The sequence below is a fragment of the Emydura macquarii genome, unplaced genomic scaffold (assembly GCF_026122565.2).
Source record: "Emydura macquarii macquarii isolate MOO-44397 ecotype Brisbane River unplaced genomic scaffold, CSIRO-AGI_Emac_v2 contig_2297, whole genome shotgun sequence".
Lineage (NCBI taxonomy): Eukaryota > Metazoa > Chordata > Testudines > Chelidae > Emydura > Emydura macquarii.
Window position 1 is genome coordinate 3,259,886 of NW_027132434.1, and position 21,779 is coordinate 3,281,664.

The window sequence follows — 21,779 nt, forward strand, 5'->3', positions numbered from 1 at the left end:
CGAGCACACTAGTCTCTAACTGTAAAATCCCAGGCAGGTGGGAGGAGCTGTGAATAAGTCACTGTATAAACAACTTAATTGAGCTGTCCATAATGGGCAGTAGCAGTGTATAGCTACTAAAATGTTGGACTAAAGAGGTCTAGAACAATACCAATAGTATAAAGGGTTGATGTAGGCTGGTGGTACATTCTCCTCTCCTGTAAAGTGCTCTGTTTTGAACATGTAGCCTCCAAGGACTTAGCAGAAGTGGAAGAGGTCTGTAAAGAGTCAAGGAAACTGAGCTTAGGAGCGGAGACTCAACTGGGATGAGTTGTATATAAAATTTGGGGAAGGGTAAGTAGAAATGACAGCAGCATAGCCTCTTCAAAAAACCAAAACATTGTACACATAGGCCAGTTACTCACCCTACTTCTCTGAGCTGTCATACAAGAACAAAAAAGGCAGAGTTATCATGAAATATGAAAAACTGCAAACTTACAAATGAACAAAAAAATTATTTTTCAATGCAATGCAACCTGAAGAGTGCTTTGCAGCAAGATATTTGGATAAACACTGTAGCTGAAGACCAAACAAACAAAAAAACTCCATAGTCTCAGCATATGTAGCACCATTAGTTAGAATAAAAACTGTTTGGTTCTGGTGTTTGTTTAAATAAGTCAAATGAGATGCAGTCGAAAAAAATTTCTAGTGTAGCAAGTATTATCTGTTTAGCCAAATGCAGTCCGGAATGGTAAACCTTCCTCTGAAAGTTCAGCATAGCCACTGCCTGAAGTCTGATACCAGCTTACAGCAGACACCCACTGTGACAACTATTTCCTTTGTGTAATTTATAGTAAACAGGTATGTATAGTGTGAGAAGGCAGCATGTGTAGCAGTTCATCTATGAGTTTCAGATTACTTTGAACTATCTTGTTGGCTCTTTTTCTGCCATAGCAAGAACTGGGATCCTGTGGAATGTAGATTGAAATGTGGGTTTGTTTGCTGTTTTATGTGGGAGACAATCAGTACAGAGCTGTCTTCCTATATTTAAAGAACATGACTACAGCAGTGATATGAAACTTGTAGAAGGAACTTGGTCAGCTGAACTGCTTTCTACTCAGACCATCTTGGCTGCAACTAAATTAACAGGAAAAACGAGTCTTGTAGCACTTTAAAGACTAACAAATTTAATTTCTGCAGGCATAAGCTTTCGTGGGCTGTAACCTACTTCGTCAGATGTATAGAACAGATATCAGATAGACTCTGGTGTGTGTGTTATATATGTGTGTGTGTTATATATGTGTGTGTGTGTGTATACATTATGTATATATGTATGTAATGTATAATGTGTATAAAATATCTAAGGGTAAGGAACAACAATGGGGAAGTTATGTATAAGCAAAGTCCATTCAATTAGAGTAGTTGAGACCTATTCACATTCATTGATTAGGAGGTGAGAATGTGTGAACAGTGACAATTACTTCTTGTAATGAGAGAACCATTCCAAGTCCCTATTTAGAGCCAGTTTGATTGTGTCAAGTTTGCAGATGGGTTCCGGCATTGCAGTTTCTCTTTTGAAGTTTTTTTTTTTTTTTTTGGTAGAAGTACGGCAACTTTGAAGTCAGCTACAGTGTCCTGGGAGATTGAAGTGTTCTCCGCCTGGTTTATGGATGTTACCATTTTTTATGTCTGATTTGTGTCCATTTATTCTTTTGCGTAGTGACAGTCTGGTTTGGCGAATGTACATGGCAGAAGGGCATTGCTGGCACATGATGGCATGTATTACATTAGTAGATGTGCAGGTGAATGAGCTCCTGATGGTGTGGCTGATGTTGTTAGGACCTGTGATGGTGTCACTAGAGTCGATGTGTGGGCAGAGCCGGCAACGGGGTTTGTTGGAGAGGTATGTTCCTAGATTAGTGTTCTTGTATGGTGTATGGTTGCTGGTGAGTATTTGCTTCAGGTTGGGGGGGCTCTCTGTAAGCAAGTAAAGCTATAAGGTACCTATACTGAGATCTGGCCACCCCTTAAAGAGTACTTTTTGTTTAGGTCAGAAAACCTGGAAGTCTTATCCAAAAGGGACTACTCTGTAGCACAAAGTCTGAGATTTGCCATACTTGACTAATAGCTGTTGTTGTTGACTTTTGTACTTTAAGGAGTTCAGTCATTCTGACAGCTTTAAGCTGCATTTCACATGAGGCTTTCTGCCTCCTAACAGAAAAGTGTTGATCCATTTGGAAGGAATATTACACTCTTTCTCTTAGTCATCAGAATATTTAGGCTTTCCAGAGAACTCTTCTAGGTTGTGTATGTAATACAAGTACCTGTAAACTGGATTGAGTTTTATAAAAGGTGTTCTAAAATATTGATTTCTGGTGTTTTGTAAACTGTCTGTAGTACAACTAGAATTTTGAGACTAAATTGTAGGTAAGAGTCAGGCCAATTGCTCAGAAACAAGGAGGCCTGATCCAGAGCTAGAGAAAGTTGGGGATGCTGTTAATCTCTTGTGTCCTGTGAACAGACTTGGAGGCTGTCCAGAAAATTACTTTGCAATTAAAGAACTTCAGATAGTTGTCTGAAGAGAGAGCTGAAACCAGACTGCACAGCTAATCCAAATTCTTGCTCTAGACTTTCAGAATTTTGTGACCTCTCAAACCTCAGTTTACTAGTACTGCTTTGAAGGTGTTTTGGCCCAAATATGTGTCTTGCCGATGTCCTTGAGTTTTATAGTCTAACTCCGTGGTCCTCAAACTTTTGGGGTTATGGCTCCCTCTTACCTGGTCTGCCCCCCTATCCCCACAAGCCACAGTTGGGAGCTGGGGCTGGGAGAGGGGCCAAAGCTGCAATTGGGGGCTGGTGAGCTGTGCCTCAAATTTGTGGCTGAGGCCAGTGTGGGGGCTGGAGCTGCAGCTGTGGGACCTGGGGCTGAGAGCCGGGCCCGGCCATGAGCGGGCCATGGGGCCCGGGCACAGGCCAGGACTGGGAGCTGAGGCTGGGGCTGCAGCCAGAGGGGCAGGACTGGAGAGGAGATGGGGGTAGAGCGAGGCTGGGTGCTGCTTCCTCTCTGCCCCCATGGGGGCTGGCCCAGGCCCCACTATGCCACTCTGACAATTCCTCTGTGTCTCCTGAGGGGGTGCACCCAACGGTTTGGGGACATCTGGTGTAAATGGCGACACCAGTCTTACAAAGAGAAGTGTGAGAAAACTCAGTTCTGGGCTGAAATAATTCAGTTTCCTATAGTTCCTTAGGTTTTGAGACTAGAGACCAAATTTAGTCCCTGATCTACTTTTTTCTAAATTGATAGTGCCAAGTTTCCCCAAATGTCTATGTAACTTTGGCCCAAATTTGGGGGGGGGTGTGTGTGTGTGTGTGTGTGTGTGTGTGTGTGTGTGTGAGAGTGTGAGAGAGAGAGAGAAACAAGTGTATACACTGCTTGTTACACATCCCTCTCTGGTTTCAATCTGTCACAGAGGGCAAGTCTGTTCATAGCCAGCAGCTACAGAACCTGGCTGTTCTAGTTCAAGCTATAGTGACTTATGTTTTCAGCTTTGAAGGTCTCTGGTTCAAGCCCTGGTATATCAACCAAGATAGTGCTTGTCGTGTGAATGTGGGTTTTTTTTTGTTTGGTTTGTGTTTTGGTTTTTTTTAGAAGAACTTAAAATGTACTCCTTTCCTGTTTTCATCTGCAGCAATATTGGCTGTTATGTATTGAGTCAGCAAAGTGACTCTTCATAGGGACAGATGAAACTATAGTAATGCAGTAATAAGTGATCATCAATGATAGATGAGGTTGGGGGTGCAGGAGTATGCTGAAGAAAGAAGGGGGGATAAGAAACTTAACTACAGGAGGGGTGTACAGAATAATACAATTGCAAGTTACTGACTTTCCAAATTAAGAGATACTTCTCTTGCATGGAACAAGGAACTTCTGGAGTAACGGATACGAATTCCCTTGTTACAGTTCTCTACCAAATGAAGTGCTAAATTGCACTGGCTAGAGAGTTATTGTTAAATTTAAAGTAACATCGAGTGCCTAGAACATATGCATTGTGTGCTCATTTTACAAATGTAGATACTTCTCTCGGGGACCCATAAAACCTCAAAATAAATCTGATGCACTTGGCATGGACCATCTTATCCCAAACACTCTTATAAAATACACTCCTCCCCTCACTTCAGATTATGATGATTTCACTACACCTGAAATATCCGGTAGTCTTCGATGTACTCTTCTATCTAGCAGTACTTTAGGGAAATTTCTAGATTTCCACTTCCATTAGCCACTAAACTGAAAACGAATAAGGCCAATTTGGCACATTGGCCTCATAGAAGAATGATGGGATTGTGAAACTGCAAGTTATCACGTAAATTTATACAGTATGTATTGTTATCTGTTTTGACCTAAGTGGTTAGCTGATATTCCAGGTCTTGCAGGTTGTTTCCATAGGAGAAATTGATATTTGATAGGCAGATATTTCTTTGGTGCAATTCTGTTTGCTTAGAAAAATATTCACCAAGTCTTGTTTCCCTGAACACAGTTGGAATCAAGCAGGAGACAGTTTCTTTGCTCAATTTTTCAAGCCTTTTTTTTTTTTTTTTTTTTTTTTTTTTGGTTCAGTTAGCACTCTACCCAAAAACATCTTGGCTTTCTTTCTGATTACACTATCAGAGCTTCTCTGTCTGTCATTGGCCTTCTGCCTGTGTCTGGTGTTTTTTGACTGCAACTCCTCAAAAGTACCCTCCCCTTGCCAAAAATCCCAGCCTTCTATTCATATTCAGCTCCTAGTGAAATCTCTCAGTCTTCAGCTTTTTGCATGTAGCCTTTGGTTTGGGCAGTGGTTACTATTATTTCAGCTATCTTTCTCCAAGAAGGTGTTTACCGGATACTCCTATTATCTTGAATGAAAGGCAGCTGTTACACCCACCATCTTCATGGAGGTTTCACCCAACCCCCAGCATAACAGTAGATGTTATAATCATTGGTATAAAACAAATAAACCATATAGTGATCAGGGCTGCCAACTGAGTCTTGCAGTACTTGATGATCTTAAAGCCTGAGCTCCTGCAGCTGTATGACTATGCGAGAATAACCTTTTTTTTTTAAAAAACAAAAACTGACAGTTTCTAGCCTTCATGGGGAAATATGAAAACGAATCATAAATGGAAGAAACAAAAACTCTCCCGAACTCTGACATATGTCATGATTTTTTTGGGGGTCTGACTCACAATTTTTGACTGCTTAAAGTTGGCAACAGTGAATATTAAAGTCAGAGGATAGGTGATTGAACTTAATGTTGAATCACCATTTTTTCAGGCTTTTTGGATTTGCATTATATTTTCCTCCACTGGTTTCACATAGCAGTTCATGGATTCTTTGCTGTCAGTGCTTAAGTTACTATATTATGTTAAAACCTTATTAGATTGTAGCATCTATAGTAGTGGGAAAGTGCAGAGACCTTGTTTGGTGCATTTTACCACCAGTAAACTATTCACAGGACTGTGTAAAAAAAAATATAAACATAATTTGATATCCATTAGGTTCACTTGCAAAACTAAATCTGTAAGGGAAAAACCATACTTTCAAACTACTAAGACTTTGTTGTTAAGTGAAACCATACAGATACAGTGCTTAGGCTTTCAAATTGTCAAACACTTTATCATCTTACACCATGACAGATCTGCAAGCCCAGACAGTGGATACTGATGAGAGAAGCAACATTATTTAACATTTTACTTCTCTACTCTGTGCCTTCTTGCCATTGTTCCAGCCTGTCTTTAAAGATTGGACAAGCAGGTTCTTTAAGAATATGAAGAGAATGGTGTGTCTCACTTTGTTCTTTGATAATGAAAAATGGATTGTTCATATTTTGTTGATGCTTTTTGCTCACATATGCTTGAAACCGTAGAATGATAATTCATATGTTTCAGTGCCAAAATACCTTTCACTAATTTTAGCAGAAAAGCACAATGAGATTTGTTTGCAGTGTTGTCCAAAATGCCAGACTTCCTAGGAAGTGTCTCATGAAAAATGTTTGCCTGCATCATTTATGTACATGGTGATCATGAACCCACTTAACTAAAGAGCTGTTGATTTAGTTGGGTTCATAATCTTTGTTTTGATATGTTTACAATATAGAATTTTGGCACTGCAACTCTTCAGCACACTTGCAACACACCATACTGCTATACATTTGCTATCAACATTACACAGCCATTTGCCCAACAATTGGGACTGCACTTGCTCTGAGCCAGGAGAAGCCACCAAGTTACCAACCAAATTGCCACTTTTCAGTGTGAACTAATGCAATTGCACAATTGTAACTATTATCCTAGCAATTGTCCAATGCAATCTTTCAGTGTTCATGCTCACTGGAGATGCTGCCTTAACAATTCTCAGAACTTTATCTACAACCTGTGATGTCTCTCTGGCCACATGGGGTATGTATACACTGTAATTAAACACCTGCGGCTGGCCCATGTTAGCTGTCTTAGGCTTGAGGCCTGGCTCTGGAGTCCCATTTGGGAGGGCTTGGGCCTGTGCCCAAATGTCTACACTGCGGTTAAACAATCTCTTACTCTGGGTCAGCTGAAATAGGCCAGTCATACAGGTGTTTAATTGCAGTGTAGACATACCCATGCAGGCCAAAGAGTAGCAGAGGTGCCACTTCCTTGCTGAAAAAAGCATACATGTGTAAAACTGAAGCTTTCTCTCTAGCTGTTTGTTCTGCATTCATTTAGTGATGTAACAATCCATCGTTTGTAGAATCTGTTCCTACCAAGGAAGACACTGTGGTGCTCAAAATTGCTGAAGGGTAGCATCACTGAATTAAACAGAAGGAATACTTGTGTGCAGCCATGGCTACACAATAGAGAGAAAAGAAGTGATATACTAATCGAATTCTAGTGGAATTGTGGCAACGTTTGCCTTAGAGGGAAAAGTTATTTCCAAGAGCTCTCCTGGCTTCTGTTCCAAGATCAGTTTCATTACTCATGGTCTCCTGGCTCTCACTTGGTGGATCTCTTTTTAGGCTAAAGAGTATGCTCAGAGGGGAGTGCAGGCAAGAAGTTTGGTAAGGGGTATGTATGTGGATAGATAAAATTTGCAGCGAATGAAGGGACCAGTCCTGAACAAGTTCTAATCCACATGTGCAGATGGTAACTTCTTGGGTGACTTTTGCTAAATCTCGATGGATTCTCATGGGGATAGCAAAAGGCACTTCTCTGACCCCAGGACTATCTCACTGCCAAATTTCAAGTTTGCTAAAAGTTCAAAATTGCTCAAGTTGGCAGAGATGAGTTGCATAGGCAGAGTGTAAGACTGGAAGAACTGGGTCTTTAAATTCTTAGACTATTCATATGTTGGCCTTTCCCGCCCCCATACTCTCAATTCTAGCTAGGATGCATCAATTTTTATATGTAAAAAAAATGTTCTCAGGACAAATCATCTAGAGAGAAATTTCTGTTAAAAGTAACCTGCAAAAAAATATTCCCCCATCTCCCTTCTTTGTATGAAGAAAGGGAAAAAGCTTTCAGGTGGTCTTTATATGTCAGAAGTCTTAGGGTAAAATTTTCAAAAGCATCATGTCCTGTTTGCCTAAGGGCTGGTCTGCATGGGAAAGTCCGACCAGTTATACTGGTATAAGTATATTGGTGTAGTTAAACAGAGTTGGGTCATACTAGTATAACTCCCTATATGGACACTCCTATTCCAGAATAAGAGGCTTTTTTCAGTTTTCTCATTTTGAGAAGGCATTTTAAGCTAAATTGCAAGGGCCACTTACTGTGGAATAAGTGACCAGGGATTAACATTGGTATATCTGCTTAAATTCATACCAAAGCTAATGCCAGTATCACTTTCGATGTAGATGAAGCCTTGGGTTCCTGGGAGCATTAAGTTTCCCCAAAAGTCAATGGGAATAAATTTTACAGGACAGACAACACTTGGAGTATACTTTCAAAAGGTAATTAAGTGAAGAATAATACTGTTGTCATAAGAATTGAGGGAAAGCTGAGTTGTTATTGAGGAGAGAATTTTAAAAAATTTGTTAGTATTAAAAAAAAATAAAGTATTAGACTTCAGTGACTAATGAAGGCTTTGAAGAAACGACACTTAAAAAAAACCTCATAAAACCTGTTTCTCTTAATGTGGGAGAGCACACACCTCTACTAATCTTCTAGCAAAAGTAGGAAAGGTTAGACATGACAGTTCCTGGTCCATCTAACCCCAACCTCTGAAAAAGTAGTAGTAAAGTAGCAAGTAGACTTTGGTTTTCTCCCCCCCCCCCCCTCCCAAAAAAAAAAATAAATTCAGGTCTTTTGTATAAATTAAAGGATCAGAAAGAGCACAAGCCCAAGTTCTCTGGCTTATTTAAAATCACAGTGGAAAACCAAAATCATGTCTTCTCATGAAACAGCAAGAGCATGTTAAAATGACCTGGAAACAATGTTTGGCTAACCCTTCTACTGTTAACATGATTTATGTGGATTTGCTGGCTTTATTTTTGCAAATGGCTAGTAATGATACCTAAAATTACAGTGAATCCTTCTTGCTTATTTAATCTCATTGAATACCCCAGCCAACCATGCAAATATTCAATCACCTCTGACACTTTCAATACACATCAATGTGGAAAACATGCCCTTCTGCTGGCCAGTGCTAAGTTCTCTTCATTTAACTTCTGATTATGTAGAAATTCAGCTCTTGAGGTGGCTAGCTTTGGCAGCATGATGTGACATAAGTAAGCTTTTTGGTTGCAAGATGAAGGTGTAGGGTGTGGTTTTTGGGTGTTTTTGTTTTTTTTATAAAATAATAAAAAAAAAAATCAGTTTTTTTTTTTTAGTTTTTTCTTTAGTAGAAAGGTTTCAGACTTAACTCTGCTTCAAAACACTTCTACATTCATTCATTCCAATTCTATTCTTGTCTGAGCCCAGCTTTTCTTTCAATATTTTACTACAATATTAATAACTACAAAAACAATAGCTCTGTTCACTGTTACTGTTTCAGCTAATATCAGCTCTAGATGAAGACACTTCTGGAAGAGATCAGTAACTTCTTTCCAGCCCCTTTTATCTTTATGGTCTATCTCTTTTGGCTTATCCCTTTTGACTGAGTATTATTTTGTTTTCAGTGTCAGTGTTTCTTCAGGAGATACCTCAAGTTTGTTCTGACAGTACACTACTCTGTCATATGGCCAACAGAAATATCCCTCTGCCCTTTGGAAAATCTCTCATGTGGTCTGCACTGACCATTTCAGTTGCATTGTGTGTCTGTGTAGTCTAAATACAATCTCAAATACTTGACTAAGAATTGGAAATCTCATGCTTAAAACTTCTTCTGCTTTTTTAGGAAGTTTTTTCACATAAACTGGTAGAGTTCAGATTTGGTATCTGCTTTTAGCTGTTACATTGTAGCTGAATGTAGATTTCTCATAACTAGAGCCCTGTGCAGATACAAAATTTGCATCCCATCTGCAATCCACAAACATGGTCTGTGTATATAAAGCGGTTATCCACAGATTAGCAAGGCTGTATTCATAACACTGGCTATTCTAATACAGAGCAATTAATAAGTTTTTAGTTCTTTTCTGACTTTACTTATCATGCCATCTGTGTAACCTCTAAATCTGCAAAGCCACCACATGTTTTTGTTTTTTATTGTTTCCAATCTTAAAGGATTGGACACTTCTTTCAGTGAAAAGAAGCATATCCTAATTTATTTATTTATTTATTTTTAAATGATGTCTTGGTTAGAGTTTCATGCCTGATCAATTCTCTGTTTGTTTATGGTTAGCTAAGCTACATAAATGTACAGAAATAAGAGAACCCTTTTTTATGCGAGATTTTGCTATATATTTCTTCATAGTATATTCTTAATCTTCAACAAGATATTCACATTCTTTAAGCAAATCTAAATAGTCATGTATGCTAATATCAAATAATTGATTATAAAGACAGATGGGACTATTGATCATGTAGTCTGATATTCTGCATAACCTCATAATAGGCCTTAGGACTTCTCTGCATTAATTCTTGTTTGAGCATGTCCCTTAGAAAAAATCTGTTCTTGATTTTAAAATTTACCAGTGATGGATAATCCACCACAACCCCTGGCAGACTTGTTTCAATATCTGCAATGTGATGATTAATATGAAGAGAGAGAGGGTTAACTACCTACTTTCTAAAAATGCAATTATGATATCTTGCTTGGAGATGTTCACCTTTTCCTTTCAAGGTCTTAAGGGACACTCTCATCTTAAATTACAGTTCTGTCTCTACTTTTAAAATGATAGACTATTAAAAAGTGATGTCTAAAGAATGGGCTGTGTATTAAAAATAAAAAACCCCAAACAAACAAAAAAGCTTTACTTTGTGCACTTCAAAATATTCTATTCAGTTTCCCTGTTTTTGAGTGGGTCTCGCAAAACCTGGAGAAGAGAAACAGTTTTAAAAACACCCAAAACATGAAATGTAACTATAACAAGTGAAACTTGAGGGTAAAGTATAGTACCTGAAACAAACCTTTTAAAACTATTTTAAATGATGTCCTTACAAAAACTAGTTAAATAAGAATGTGAGTGCTTTTTTAAAAAAACTTGTGACTGGTATATGTAATTCTTAAACAGTAGCAACTTTATTTGCGTACTGCATCTTTTCTGATCAGGCACACTTAGTGCAGAATCTCCTTAAGTGGGATATGGGGTTGGTGTGAGCGGGAGAGGGGGGAGGAAGGTAAAGCTCTTAACTACATGTAAAACATGCCAAAATGGATAACCATCTTAGTCCTCTGCAAATAATTATAGCAAAAGCACCCTGAACTTCATAGTTCATGCTACTAGAATGCAGAATATGCCGTAAATTTAAAACAATAAACAATCTTAGCACTGCTTCTTGTGGACATGTATATATTGTGATAGTCATGTAATGATGATCTCTCTCAAATATGGTTCCTTTTTTTACAACCATAGATACGCATTTATTTCTTGTAATATTAGTTTATGCTTTTGTTATCATGATTTCATTTTTATAATGGTCTAGTGTGTCTTTGACTAAACTGCTGATAGAGCCTATCTTTCTGAGGTATGTGTCTAAAAAATTTCAATACCCATGCACTTTTCTTCACTCAATTATACAGCGTTTCTTAGGTGCAGTTTGGGGGATGAGGTTGTACTGTTTAATGGCCTGTATGCCTCAGTTCAAGTACTATTTACTATGTGATGTGAAACAGTTTACTTTTGAATATACATGTAGCATCTATGAGATTGTAGGAAAACTATTTTATTTGGGAGATATGATTTTGCACTAAAGTCTGTAACAATGTTTCCAAGGAAAAGGGCATCATCAAATTTGCAAATGTAATGTCTCACTCCTGGCTTTTTTAAACAAGGGGGAAATTAGAGAGAAGTTACTTTTTGTGTTAAATTTTGAAGAATGGGGTACTAACTCCCCAAAAACCTTCTACAAATAGCACATGTAAACTCAGTTCTTTGGAAATACTGGCTTGGACACAATCAGAATGCCTTTTCCCATGCACTGGTAGAGATGCATTGGAGGGAGTCTCTCTCCAGCTCATCCAGTTAGGCTACAACTGAGGAAGGACAAAATACAGATTAGGACTCCCTTATACATGTTCTAAAAGTTTACAGGAGTACATGTCGGCCCTTCCATCTAATAGTCCCAGTTGTCCTCCACTAATTCCAGCAATTTATTTGATCTGCCTTTTCATTATTCAGCAAAACTAGTATCACTTAAATGTATAGCAAATCTTGCATTTGGTGTGCAATTTATAAGCCTAGTATACATGATTAGTATGCAATGTTCAAAAACTTTAATTAAAGTCAAAATAAACTCATTACAGAACAGTAAATGGTATTGCTCTACATAAGGCTGTCTTGACATGAGTACTTCTTGTGATGGAGCACTGCCATATTCCTGGGTAAGCTTTGGCTAATTTGGCTAATTACCCTGACTCTTAAATTCAAACCAGAAGTAAGGTGAAAATTATCTGGCTTCAAGTTTCCAGGCATTAATCTTTGTTCTGTTGTCCACTAGATTAGAGTGCTCATCTATCAGAAATATCTTACCCACGTAGATACTTCCTGACCACAATAAATCACCTCTTGAATGAACCTAAATATATCAAGCTTAATAAATTAGGTTTTCCAAAACCTCAAATCATTCATGAATTTATCTTCTGAACCATTTCCATTTTGTTCACTAACCATGAAATATTGAAACCACTATGGGACACACCTTTCCAAAAATGGTCTTTCTAATGCTCTAGATGGAGGTGATATCACCACCTTAATTCTTCTTTGTCATCTCATGCTGTCTTTCTGCCTTGATCATATTCTTCAGCTGCCCCCAAATGGCAGGTTTCTTTGTACTCCCATCTGTATTGGTTCATCGTCTTTAACAGCTTAGTTGCATTCTTAAACTTCTTTAGGTCCCTTTCTCATCCCAGGCTTAATTCCTTATTTATGTGCATATGTGTCTTAAGCCACCAAGTCTTCATAAATTCAATTGAAAACTTAACCTTATTACTCTACTTGGCTTCACCCTTTCAACAGATGAAAGACGTCATATAGGACAAACTGTAGAGTGCTGTTGAGTCAGTTGAATGCTTCTGTCTTTGATTTTTTTTTTTCCCCCTCACCTGAAGGGAGTTTCAGATTAAAATGTACATAGTGAGGTGTGAATACATGAATGGAAAAATCTGACATGCAAAAACAATTCCATTTAGCCGTTTCCCTAGTTCCATCTGTGTCATGGCACAATATTGTCTTAAATAAAAATACAGTTCATTATTCTCTGGGTTACTTAAGCTTTTATTTTTAGGTGTTTACAAACTTACATGCTTTCAATATTTTACATGCTTTCTCTGCCCTCCATGTTGATATCTTTTGCACTGACTCCTGATGCCCTGATTTATGGGGCTGGAAGGGTTGATCAGGACATGAATCGTTTTTCTCCCACCGCTAATGCTTTTCAGTTTCACTGATGAGATAAGGCTGGTTCTAAATTGCAGAGCTTTTATGTGGCATAGGCAACCAATTGTTTGCTTGCTATACTTATGCATAAGGATGGTCATACATTTCTTAATCTGATAAATTAGCTGAATTGGGTAGTGTGTAAACTAAACCACTCCAGACTTTTGCTTTTAGGGCTTTCACTAAGTGAATGAACTCCACCTTAATGCATTACCATAGTGTTACAAATAGACAAATGTCAGCCTGATTGAACAGCAAAATTTCATCAAGTGGAAGGTGTGCTCTCAGAAAGCTCTAATTAATAAACTGCTGCCACACTACCTTGGTGTAATGTGTAGGAGTGGGTGAAATGGCAGTGTCTTTGTGGAGGTTTTACTGAGGCTAATTGGGCTGTATTCATGCATCACTGATGCTGCAGTATTATGTAATTACTAGTGTATTTTGCCATTAAATTGATCTTTGCTAAAAGTCATGCTCCTAAAGAGGTGATGCTAAGATAGTAAATTTTAATACATTGTAAATTTTAGCAAAGAATTTAAAATATTTGTCCTTTTAAAAAATATCTAAGCCTGTATTTAAAGATTCTCTTTGGGAGATAGCAATAGGATAAGTGTATTTATCACACTGCATACAGCTAGTTCCACACTTTACAAGTTCTTGCTTGCTTTGGAGGTAAAGTGATTGCAAACATGGCTCAGATGTTCTAATAATGGCTGAGCTATAGGTTATTTCAGTTTCCCTCACCTAGTGACTTATATGAGCACATTATTCATAAACCTAGCTATAGGCAAGTTGTTTTTTGTGGTAGTATCCAAAGCAAATGCAAACTTCCGGATCACTCTTATATACCCTATTTCTTAGACAATGGTAGACACACACCCACCCCCTCTGAATTTGGGTCCTCTGTTACCTTTAACAAATTTAAATTTAGGATAACTTTCAGGTTCAAACGTCCTTATTTTTTATAATTCCAGTATCAACCAGGGAAGGCTGATATAAATGACAATCCAGGGTCCACATTTGCACTTAAGGGCAATTTCCCAGTGATTTATCTGTTTTACTGACTTCTGAAAGTCTTATTTCCTGTATTACAGCAGGTACGGTAATACAGGTATTTATGAATGTGTAAGTGTGCTTTTTGGTGGCTGCGCTAACTCATCAAACATGACTTAGCAGAACACATATCTGTAAGTTACAAAACTGAATGCCATGCAGAACTAGATTCAAAAGCAATCTAAATTTTGGCATACTGTGTTCTTTTAACACAGTACTAATGACCCTCAGAATGTATCTCTTTTTAGAAATAAACTGTGATGTGACCTAAATAGCCATGTCAGCTAATCAAACATAATTGTGATTTAATGGCTATGAAGAATGAACTACTCTAATCCTTGAGGCAATGTATTGGTGCTCCTTACAAATTGTGGGTCAGGAACAACTGCAGGATAGTAGGCCTGATCCTGAGATTCAGAGCAGCTACAACTCTTAGTACCAACACTGACCCCAATTCTAAGAGAAGATTGACTGACTGTAAGGGTATGTCTACATTTCCAGAGCTGTACGGATCGATGCAGTGGGATTGACTGAACGGGCTTTGGAGACCCACTCAATCGATCCTGGATGTGCTCTCTGGTTGACGCCATTAATCCACCCGCCCTCTCACCCCACCCCACCCCGGAAAAGAGTAAGGCTGCGTCGACCAGAGGGCATCTCCCATCGACGCAGCACAGTGAAGACACTACAGTATGGCAACGTAAATAAGTCAATGTACATAGTGTAGTTTGCGTATCTCCCATTGACCGCCAGCTTCAGTGTAGACCAGCCTTAAGTCTCCACTTCTGCTGTAAACTGACTCTACAGAAGAGTAGAGGGTGGCAGGCTCCAGGATTGTGGGTTAAAAAAGTGCTGGGCAAACGGTAGCGGTTAATATTTAGAATGCTTATGTGTATCTCAAAGAAGGAATAAAGCAAAATATGTAAGGTTCTAAACAGTGATGTATTGCCATCTAGAGTAATAAATCAGAACAAGAGGCATTAAGGAGATTTTGAAACTAGGAGCTTGTGTGTACGTGATAAACAAAAGTAACCTTGATCTATCAACTCTGATCTTCTACTCCATCATCCCTTTTGCTGTCACTCATTATGTCACAAATTTAGGTTCCGGCCCTGCATTTGGATCTTCATGCTTGGACTCTTAAGAGCTGTGTTGCTTTTTCACTCAAGTCAGTGGACCTCTGTCAGCCTAAGTGTTTCCAAATTCAAAATAACTTTGATAGAACTGAATTTTTGGTCATGTTGCTTCAATATGTGTCTTCGTGGTCCTGCTTCTGATGTTTTCAAGGCTTAGTCTCTGGCTGATTGGTTCAGTCGGACCAAAAGACTGCTGTTGCAGCCATCAGCAGCATCCAAGGCAAGGGTCTGACTGAGCATATTTTTAAAGTTGACTCTGCCCCATTTTTGTTCTTATGATGGCTGTAGTGTCAAACCTATTTCTGAGAGTGGGTGATCAAATTTTTATAAAGTTTTTAATTTAATATTTCAAAACACATGCATATATCTACCTACTATAAGTTAATGCAACAGATGGATGTGGGAAGGGCTAGGTTATCCAGTAGTGCTGTAGTGGAAAAAAATCCCATCTCTTATGGCTGGGAAGAGTGCTTGAATTCCTTTTAGGTGCTCTCCAGGTGTTAACTTTGGTATCCGTTTTTTGGCTTTTGGGCTATCTGATCTAGAATCCCCCAGCTATATTCCTCTTTTTCCCCAGACCCAGATATTTCTATCTAGTCTACTATTCTACTTCTCTTCTACTCCCTCACTCTTCTTTCCTCCACCCCTGGCCTCTGGGTTTTTACAGTTTGTTTTGCACCCATGATTAACTCACTGCATGCATCTGCTGGTCAAGCTTTCATAAGTTAAGAAACTGGCTTACATAACTGACATGCCTGTCACTTTTGTTGGTGTTGAGCACTATGGAGACACTGGAAGATGTCTCTGCAGCAGTTAACATTTTGAAGGATAACTTTATAAGAACTAGAAACTTGAAAATAAAAGTTAAATTTTTCAGTAACAGATGTTTTCTTTGGCCTCTGTAAGCAGAGTGCATGGGCTCACTTATGATTCTCAGGTGACATGGCATTATAGGGTTTGCACCCAAAAGTCTGTTACAGAGAACATGAACATTAAAATTTTGTTCTGGCTGATACACAGTTGGTATCCTGGTCAGATCTACAAAGGCATGTTGTCATGCATGCCTCTTGGGTATGTCTACACTGAGGTTAGACACCCACAGCAAGTCCATGCCAGCTGACTTTGGCTCACAGGGTTCAGGGGCTGGTTAATTACAATATAGAAGTTTGGGCTCAGGCTGGAGCCTGGGCTCTGGCACCTTCTACCAGCCTGAGCCTGAAGGTCTACACTGCAATTAAACAACCCTGTAGCCTGAGCCCCATGAGCCTGAGTCAGCTGGCACAGGGAAGCTGCAGGGTTTTTAATTGCAGTGTAGACAGACCCTTTAGAGCTTGCATTACTGGATAGTCTACCGATAATATCCAAGTACAATTTGAAGTGATTGTGTGTGTTTAAAATGCAGTTATCATTAGCTCTGTGGACTTCTGCTTATTGTCTTCTCTGTACTTACTGTAACAGGTTTTTTTGTTTGTTTGTTTGTTTTTTTAAACTAGATTTGATCCAGGCAACCAATGAGACCAATGTTAATATTCCTCAAATGGCTGATACTCTTTTTGAGCGAGCAACGAATAGTAGCTGGGTGGTGGTGTTCAAAGCCTTAGTTACAACACATCATCTAATGGTTCATGGCAATGAGGTAAGCAAACTGAATTCTCTCAAGACAGTGTTTACCCTGGAGAAGTTCCTGGATAGGTCATTGACAATTTAAAACTACCTTCTTTAATTGTTTTGATCTGTTTCATGAAAACAAAAGTTTTTCAGCTACACTTGTCAATCAATCTTTTCCAAACTTAATTTGAAGTTTGAGATGTTCAGAAAGCCAGTACAGAACCAGCTGTTAAGCTTTCCTTTCAGCAATTGTAAGGTAACTTGTCAACATAATAGATCAGGTAGCCCTGCATTCTTTAACTTCTGCCTCATCTTAACCCTGTGTAACTTAACTTTAGTTTCTAAGATTTAAGTTGTAACTTTCCAGTATGCTTGGTTATGACCATAGTGACCTGAGAAGGCCTTAAGAAAAAAGGAGTAACATGTAGCAAAAACACTCTAAATATTGTGGAATTCTCACTTTCCCATGTCTCCTTTTGCTTTGCATGCCTTCTGTAACTGGTTCTCTGATTTGTCTGTCTGACCTCGGTTAATGTGTTTTTTGCCGAAAGTCTTATTTGAACTTTTTTATTCATTACATAGCTAAATATATGTTTAGACTAATATCCTAGTGAGGGCTAGTCTATACTACAGAGGGTTTTTTGGTCTTCTATAGCAAGCATGCAGACAGTGCAGGCTATTGCTGGGGGAGGAGGGGGCAGAGATGTGCTGTGCAGAGCCAGGGAAGGAGTCAGGGTAACCCCCTCCCCCTGCTGGTGTGTACAGGTCCCTGCTGAGCTGTGGGGGCAGCGCGAGGACGGGAACATCAGCTGTCTGTGCACCAGCTTCTTCCTCAGGATTGGTTGCTTCTGTCCGCTGTCTGAGTTTAGACACAGTGTGCAGTGCAGACACACTCACTGTTCCCCAACACTCTCTCTCTCACTTCTGTGGGCTTCTTGTATTTGTGTTCAGCGGTGTCAGTTTGGCTACTAGGGCAGTTGAAAAGCAGCTGTCAATCTAGTAGGATGCCCATGGAATGATGAGATTCAGAAACCATCATGTGATGCTGTGCCTGCCCCATGAGGCATTTCAAACCCTTCCCAAAGCACCCTACGTGCAGTTGCACAGTGGGATGGCTACCCACAGTACACTGCTCCCTGTGTTGATGCAAGTGCTGGTAGTGTGAATGCACTCCACTGACACAAGAAGCATAACTGTATGCTGCCGTAATTTGTGTCTACAAAACTCTGTAGTGTAGACAAGACCTAAATATCTGCTATGCAAATGATTATCCTTTTCTCCTCTGTCAGGCTTCTTAGGCTGTGTGCAAATTTAATAGCATCTCTCATCATATTTTCCTAATCCTTATTTGTGCTGACCTTAGATAGTTTCTCTCTTATTAATGACTCTTTAAAAGCACCCTTCAAATATAGAACTTCATATAGCAGAATTCGGCCTCTTTACAATTGTGCTTTGCATGTGGAAAGAAATGTTTTTTTCTTCAAATAATGTCCCTATGGGTGCTCCACTATAGGTGTAGCAGTGCCCTTCTGTGCCTGGGATCAGAAATCTTCAGCAGCAGTGTCTGTCAGACCACACGTGCGTGCTTCCCCCATCTCATGGGGTGTGTGGAGCGCACGCCGGGGTGTGTGGAGCGCCTTCTGTTCCTTTTCTATCACCTTCGGTCTAGGATGGAATCAGTTAGCAGAGTCCGTTTTCCAGATTACCTCAAAGATAGTGTAGTTCTCTTACAGTGTAGTTAGTTCATCTTTTTTCTCTTCTTTTCTTAAAAAAAAAATTTCCTTTTTACACATTCCGAACTATAGAGGTAGAGTTAGAATAGTGTAGTTTAGGTTTCCATTTTTTTCCCGCTTCCCACCCCGGAAATTCATTCAGCCTTACACCTGGCTCCTCTGGGTTTAAGAAGCATAGCTCATGCAGGGTCACCTTCTCCATAATGGATGGCCACCCACAGTGTATTCACTCTCTGGGAGAAGAACATGTTCCCCAAAAGTGCTCCCATTGTCTTCGCCTCAAACCAAGAGCCAGAGAAAGACAGGGATATCAGACTAAAGGTATGTCTACACTGACGGCGGCAAAGTCGCTGACCTCAGATTAACCTATCTGGATCAACTGAGCGGTCTGTGAAGACCCTCTCAGTCAATCCAGAAGTCGACACAGTTAAACCACCCTCTCAAGTGGCATAGCGCTGCGTCGACAGCAACGTGGTTCCCGTTGGTGCAGTGCAGTGAAGATGCCACGCAGAAGGGAAGCACAGCGGTTGATGGGACCCCCGGTGCCGAAGACTAGGTACAGGCAGGGTCGAGTGCAGAGATGCACCGGCCACGGCCCATCGAGTCCTCTCTGGGTCTGCATCTCTGAGCAGGGAGCCACTCCTGGGAGTGGGAGAGTGCCCCTGCCGACGACGTCGACACCGGAGGTTTTCAGGCGGCAAGAGCCTTGTTGGCTTGCCTACGCCACCTCCGCCCTCCCCTCCGCCGAGGGAGAAGAGGCCAGTGTCCCGGGGCAAGCCTGCTTGGGGTCCCCCCCCCGAAGGGCAGTGGAGATCCCTGGTACGGGGAGGAAGATCTCCTGCCAGCTGGCCACCAGTGGTAGAGTGATCTCCAGCACCGGAGGTAGCGCGGGCCAAGGGGCGGCACTGGTCGAGGTCCACCAGGCGTTGCCCGGACGGCTCCTGCTCCAGATCCCTGGCACCGAAGAGTTTGCCCGCACCAAGGCGGCACAGAACCTGGTCGCCATTCGCGGACCTGCACTGCGCAAAGCCCCGACATGGAACCCAGTTGCCTGAGTTAGGCTTGGCACTGTGGAATTCGGAGCAGCACCGGTCTTGATCACAAGGGGTAAGTGGCGCCGCAAACGTCCTCAGTACTAAGGCGCCGATACCGAGAGTTCTTCGGAGTGCACCTCCGTTCCTGGGGCACCGCCCGTGGCGACAGAGGCGGTCCTCATCATCCTCCATGTCAGAGGCGGTGAGAAGTCAGTAATGTGCCACACCAGGGACCCGGGACCAAGGACGGCCACAGCATCGCCTGTCTTATGGTCAGGGTCCCACAGGGGGAACAGTTGTCGGGACAGCCGACGCCCTCACAAGGCGTCAAAGCAGGTGGCAGTCAGCCCAGGTTTGGCCCCGGGGTCAGTGGCCTCATTGGGCCACATGGGGCACCCAGATGGGACCAGGGCCTCCAATCCACTCTGTCACAGGGGTGCAGTCTGTACCCCTGGCAGAAAGCCCACAGTCACCGCTCCTCTGACGAGTCGGCCCCCATGGCCCGGACGAGGCAGTCTCCAGGGACCTCATGGTGCCTCTGGAGGGTTTCAGGGTGCACGAGGAGCTGCTCAAGAGGGTGGTCTCCAGCTTGGGGCCAGAAGCCAAAGAGTTATTGGAGGCCATTGTTACCCTCTCCAAGGTGCTGGTGGCAGCTGTGCCAGCAAGAGTGGCCCTACCAGTCCATGATAAGGTCCTCCAATTGTTAAGGCCCTGTGGCAAACCCCTTCCTTGGTTACCCCTACATTGAGGGTGCCTGAGAGAGTATCATGTCCAGCTGAAGGGTTCGAGTATCTATTCACTCACCTGGCCCCAGGAATTCTGGTGGTGGGCACAGCCAACCAGCAGAACAGGCATGGCCAGCCTGGGGCCATTCCCAAGAACAAACACAACATAACTTTTTGTGAAATTGTGTTTAAAAAAAAAAAAAACAAAAACAAAAAAACAAACCCCAAAACATTTACATTACTCCACAGTCAGGACTGCCAACCATCAGGCCCCCCTGGGGAGAGAGAATCTTAACTTGTGGGATTCCCTAAGGCGGTTTGCTGAGGCTCTGCCCCAGGACCAAGCTGCCGACTTCACCTGATGAAGGAATCACGGCTGCTAAGGCAGCGCTCTAAACGTCCAGTGATGCTGCTGACTCAGCAGGTGAGGCCATAGCATCTGCCATTTCCATCAGAAGGTTCTCATGGCTGCAATCCTCTGGCCTGTCCCAGGAGGGGCAGCAATCAATTAGGGACCTCCCCTGTAATGGGTTGGCCTCCTCTCCTCCGATCGGACCGATGCGAGGTTGCATGGCCTGAAGGACTCCAGGGCCACGCTTTGCTCCCTGAGCCTGTACACACCCCAGGCTTCCAGGCGACAGTCGTGGCCCCAGGTGCAGTGGCAACAAGGCCCCCGCCTAGGCCCTTTCAACCCTATAGAAATAGGGGACTTAGGAGACGGAATTAACCAACCCTGGCTCGTCCTCACCCTCCCAATGGGGGCCCCCAGGGGGTCGGGCAGTCGTAGGAGACAGTTTTGATAGTGCGCCCGAGGGTGGTGCTCCTACTGCTCTCCTAGACCCACCCCGTCCTGCCCTGAACAGGTTAAGGCCCTTCTATCCCGAATGGGCGTCCCCAAGGGGAGGTGGTATGACCTAGTCAATAGAGCACTGGACTCTGACCCAGAAGACCTGAGTTCTAGTCCTGGTTTCCTGCTGAGTGACTGCAGACAAGTCATTTAAAAAAGTAGAGGGGGGTCTGCAACGCATACTTCCTGGATCCAGGAGACTAGTATGCTGCTCTCGAGCTCAAGGATGCATATTTTCATGTGTCCATCCTCCCCAGCCACAGGTGCTTCTTCCGCTTCACGGTGGCTGGCTCCTAGTACCAGTTTACAGCCCTGCGCTTTGGCCATCTTCCAAGGGTGTTAACCAAATGCATGGCAGTACAGTGGCGGCCCACCTGAGGTGAAGGGGTGTGCAAATCTTCCCTTCCCTGGTCGACTGGCTGATCAGGGTCAGATCCGGGTTCCAAATGCAGGAGAGCATGACCCTCATTTGCCCCACATGCAGCAGGCTGGGACTGCTCATAAACAAGCAGAAGTCCATTCTAACCCCGGGGTAATGCACAAAATTCATTGGGGCCGCTCTGGATTCTTCCCAGGCCACAGCCTTCCTACCTCAGCCACATTTCGAGGTATGGTCTCTGTCAGCTCCCGGCTACACCAATGCCTCACGAGAACAGCCAGGCATTTCCACATGGCGGC

The 21,779-nt window shown here is 41.9% G+C and overlaps 1 protein-coding gene across 2 annotated transcripts in view; it reads left to right on the forward strand.

Moving 5' to 3' along the window:
- SNAP91 (synaptosome associated protein 91) overlaps positions 1 to 21,779 on the forward strand; it is a 141,066-nt gene that overhangs the window by 13,866 nt on the left and 105,421 nt on the right. For both annotated transcript variants that reach the window (XM_067560748.1, XM_067560747.1), the window contains exon 3: positions 16,648 to 16,790. In XM_067560748.1, coding sequence (XP_067416849.1) covers positions 16,648 to 16,790 — 143 coding nt within the window. The remainder of the gene's footprint in view (positions 1 to 16,647; positions 16,791 to 21,779) is intronic.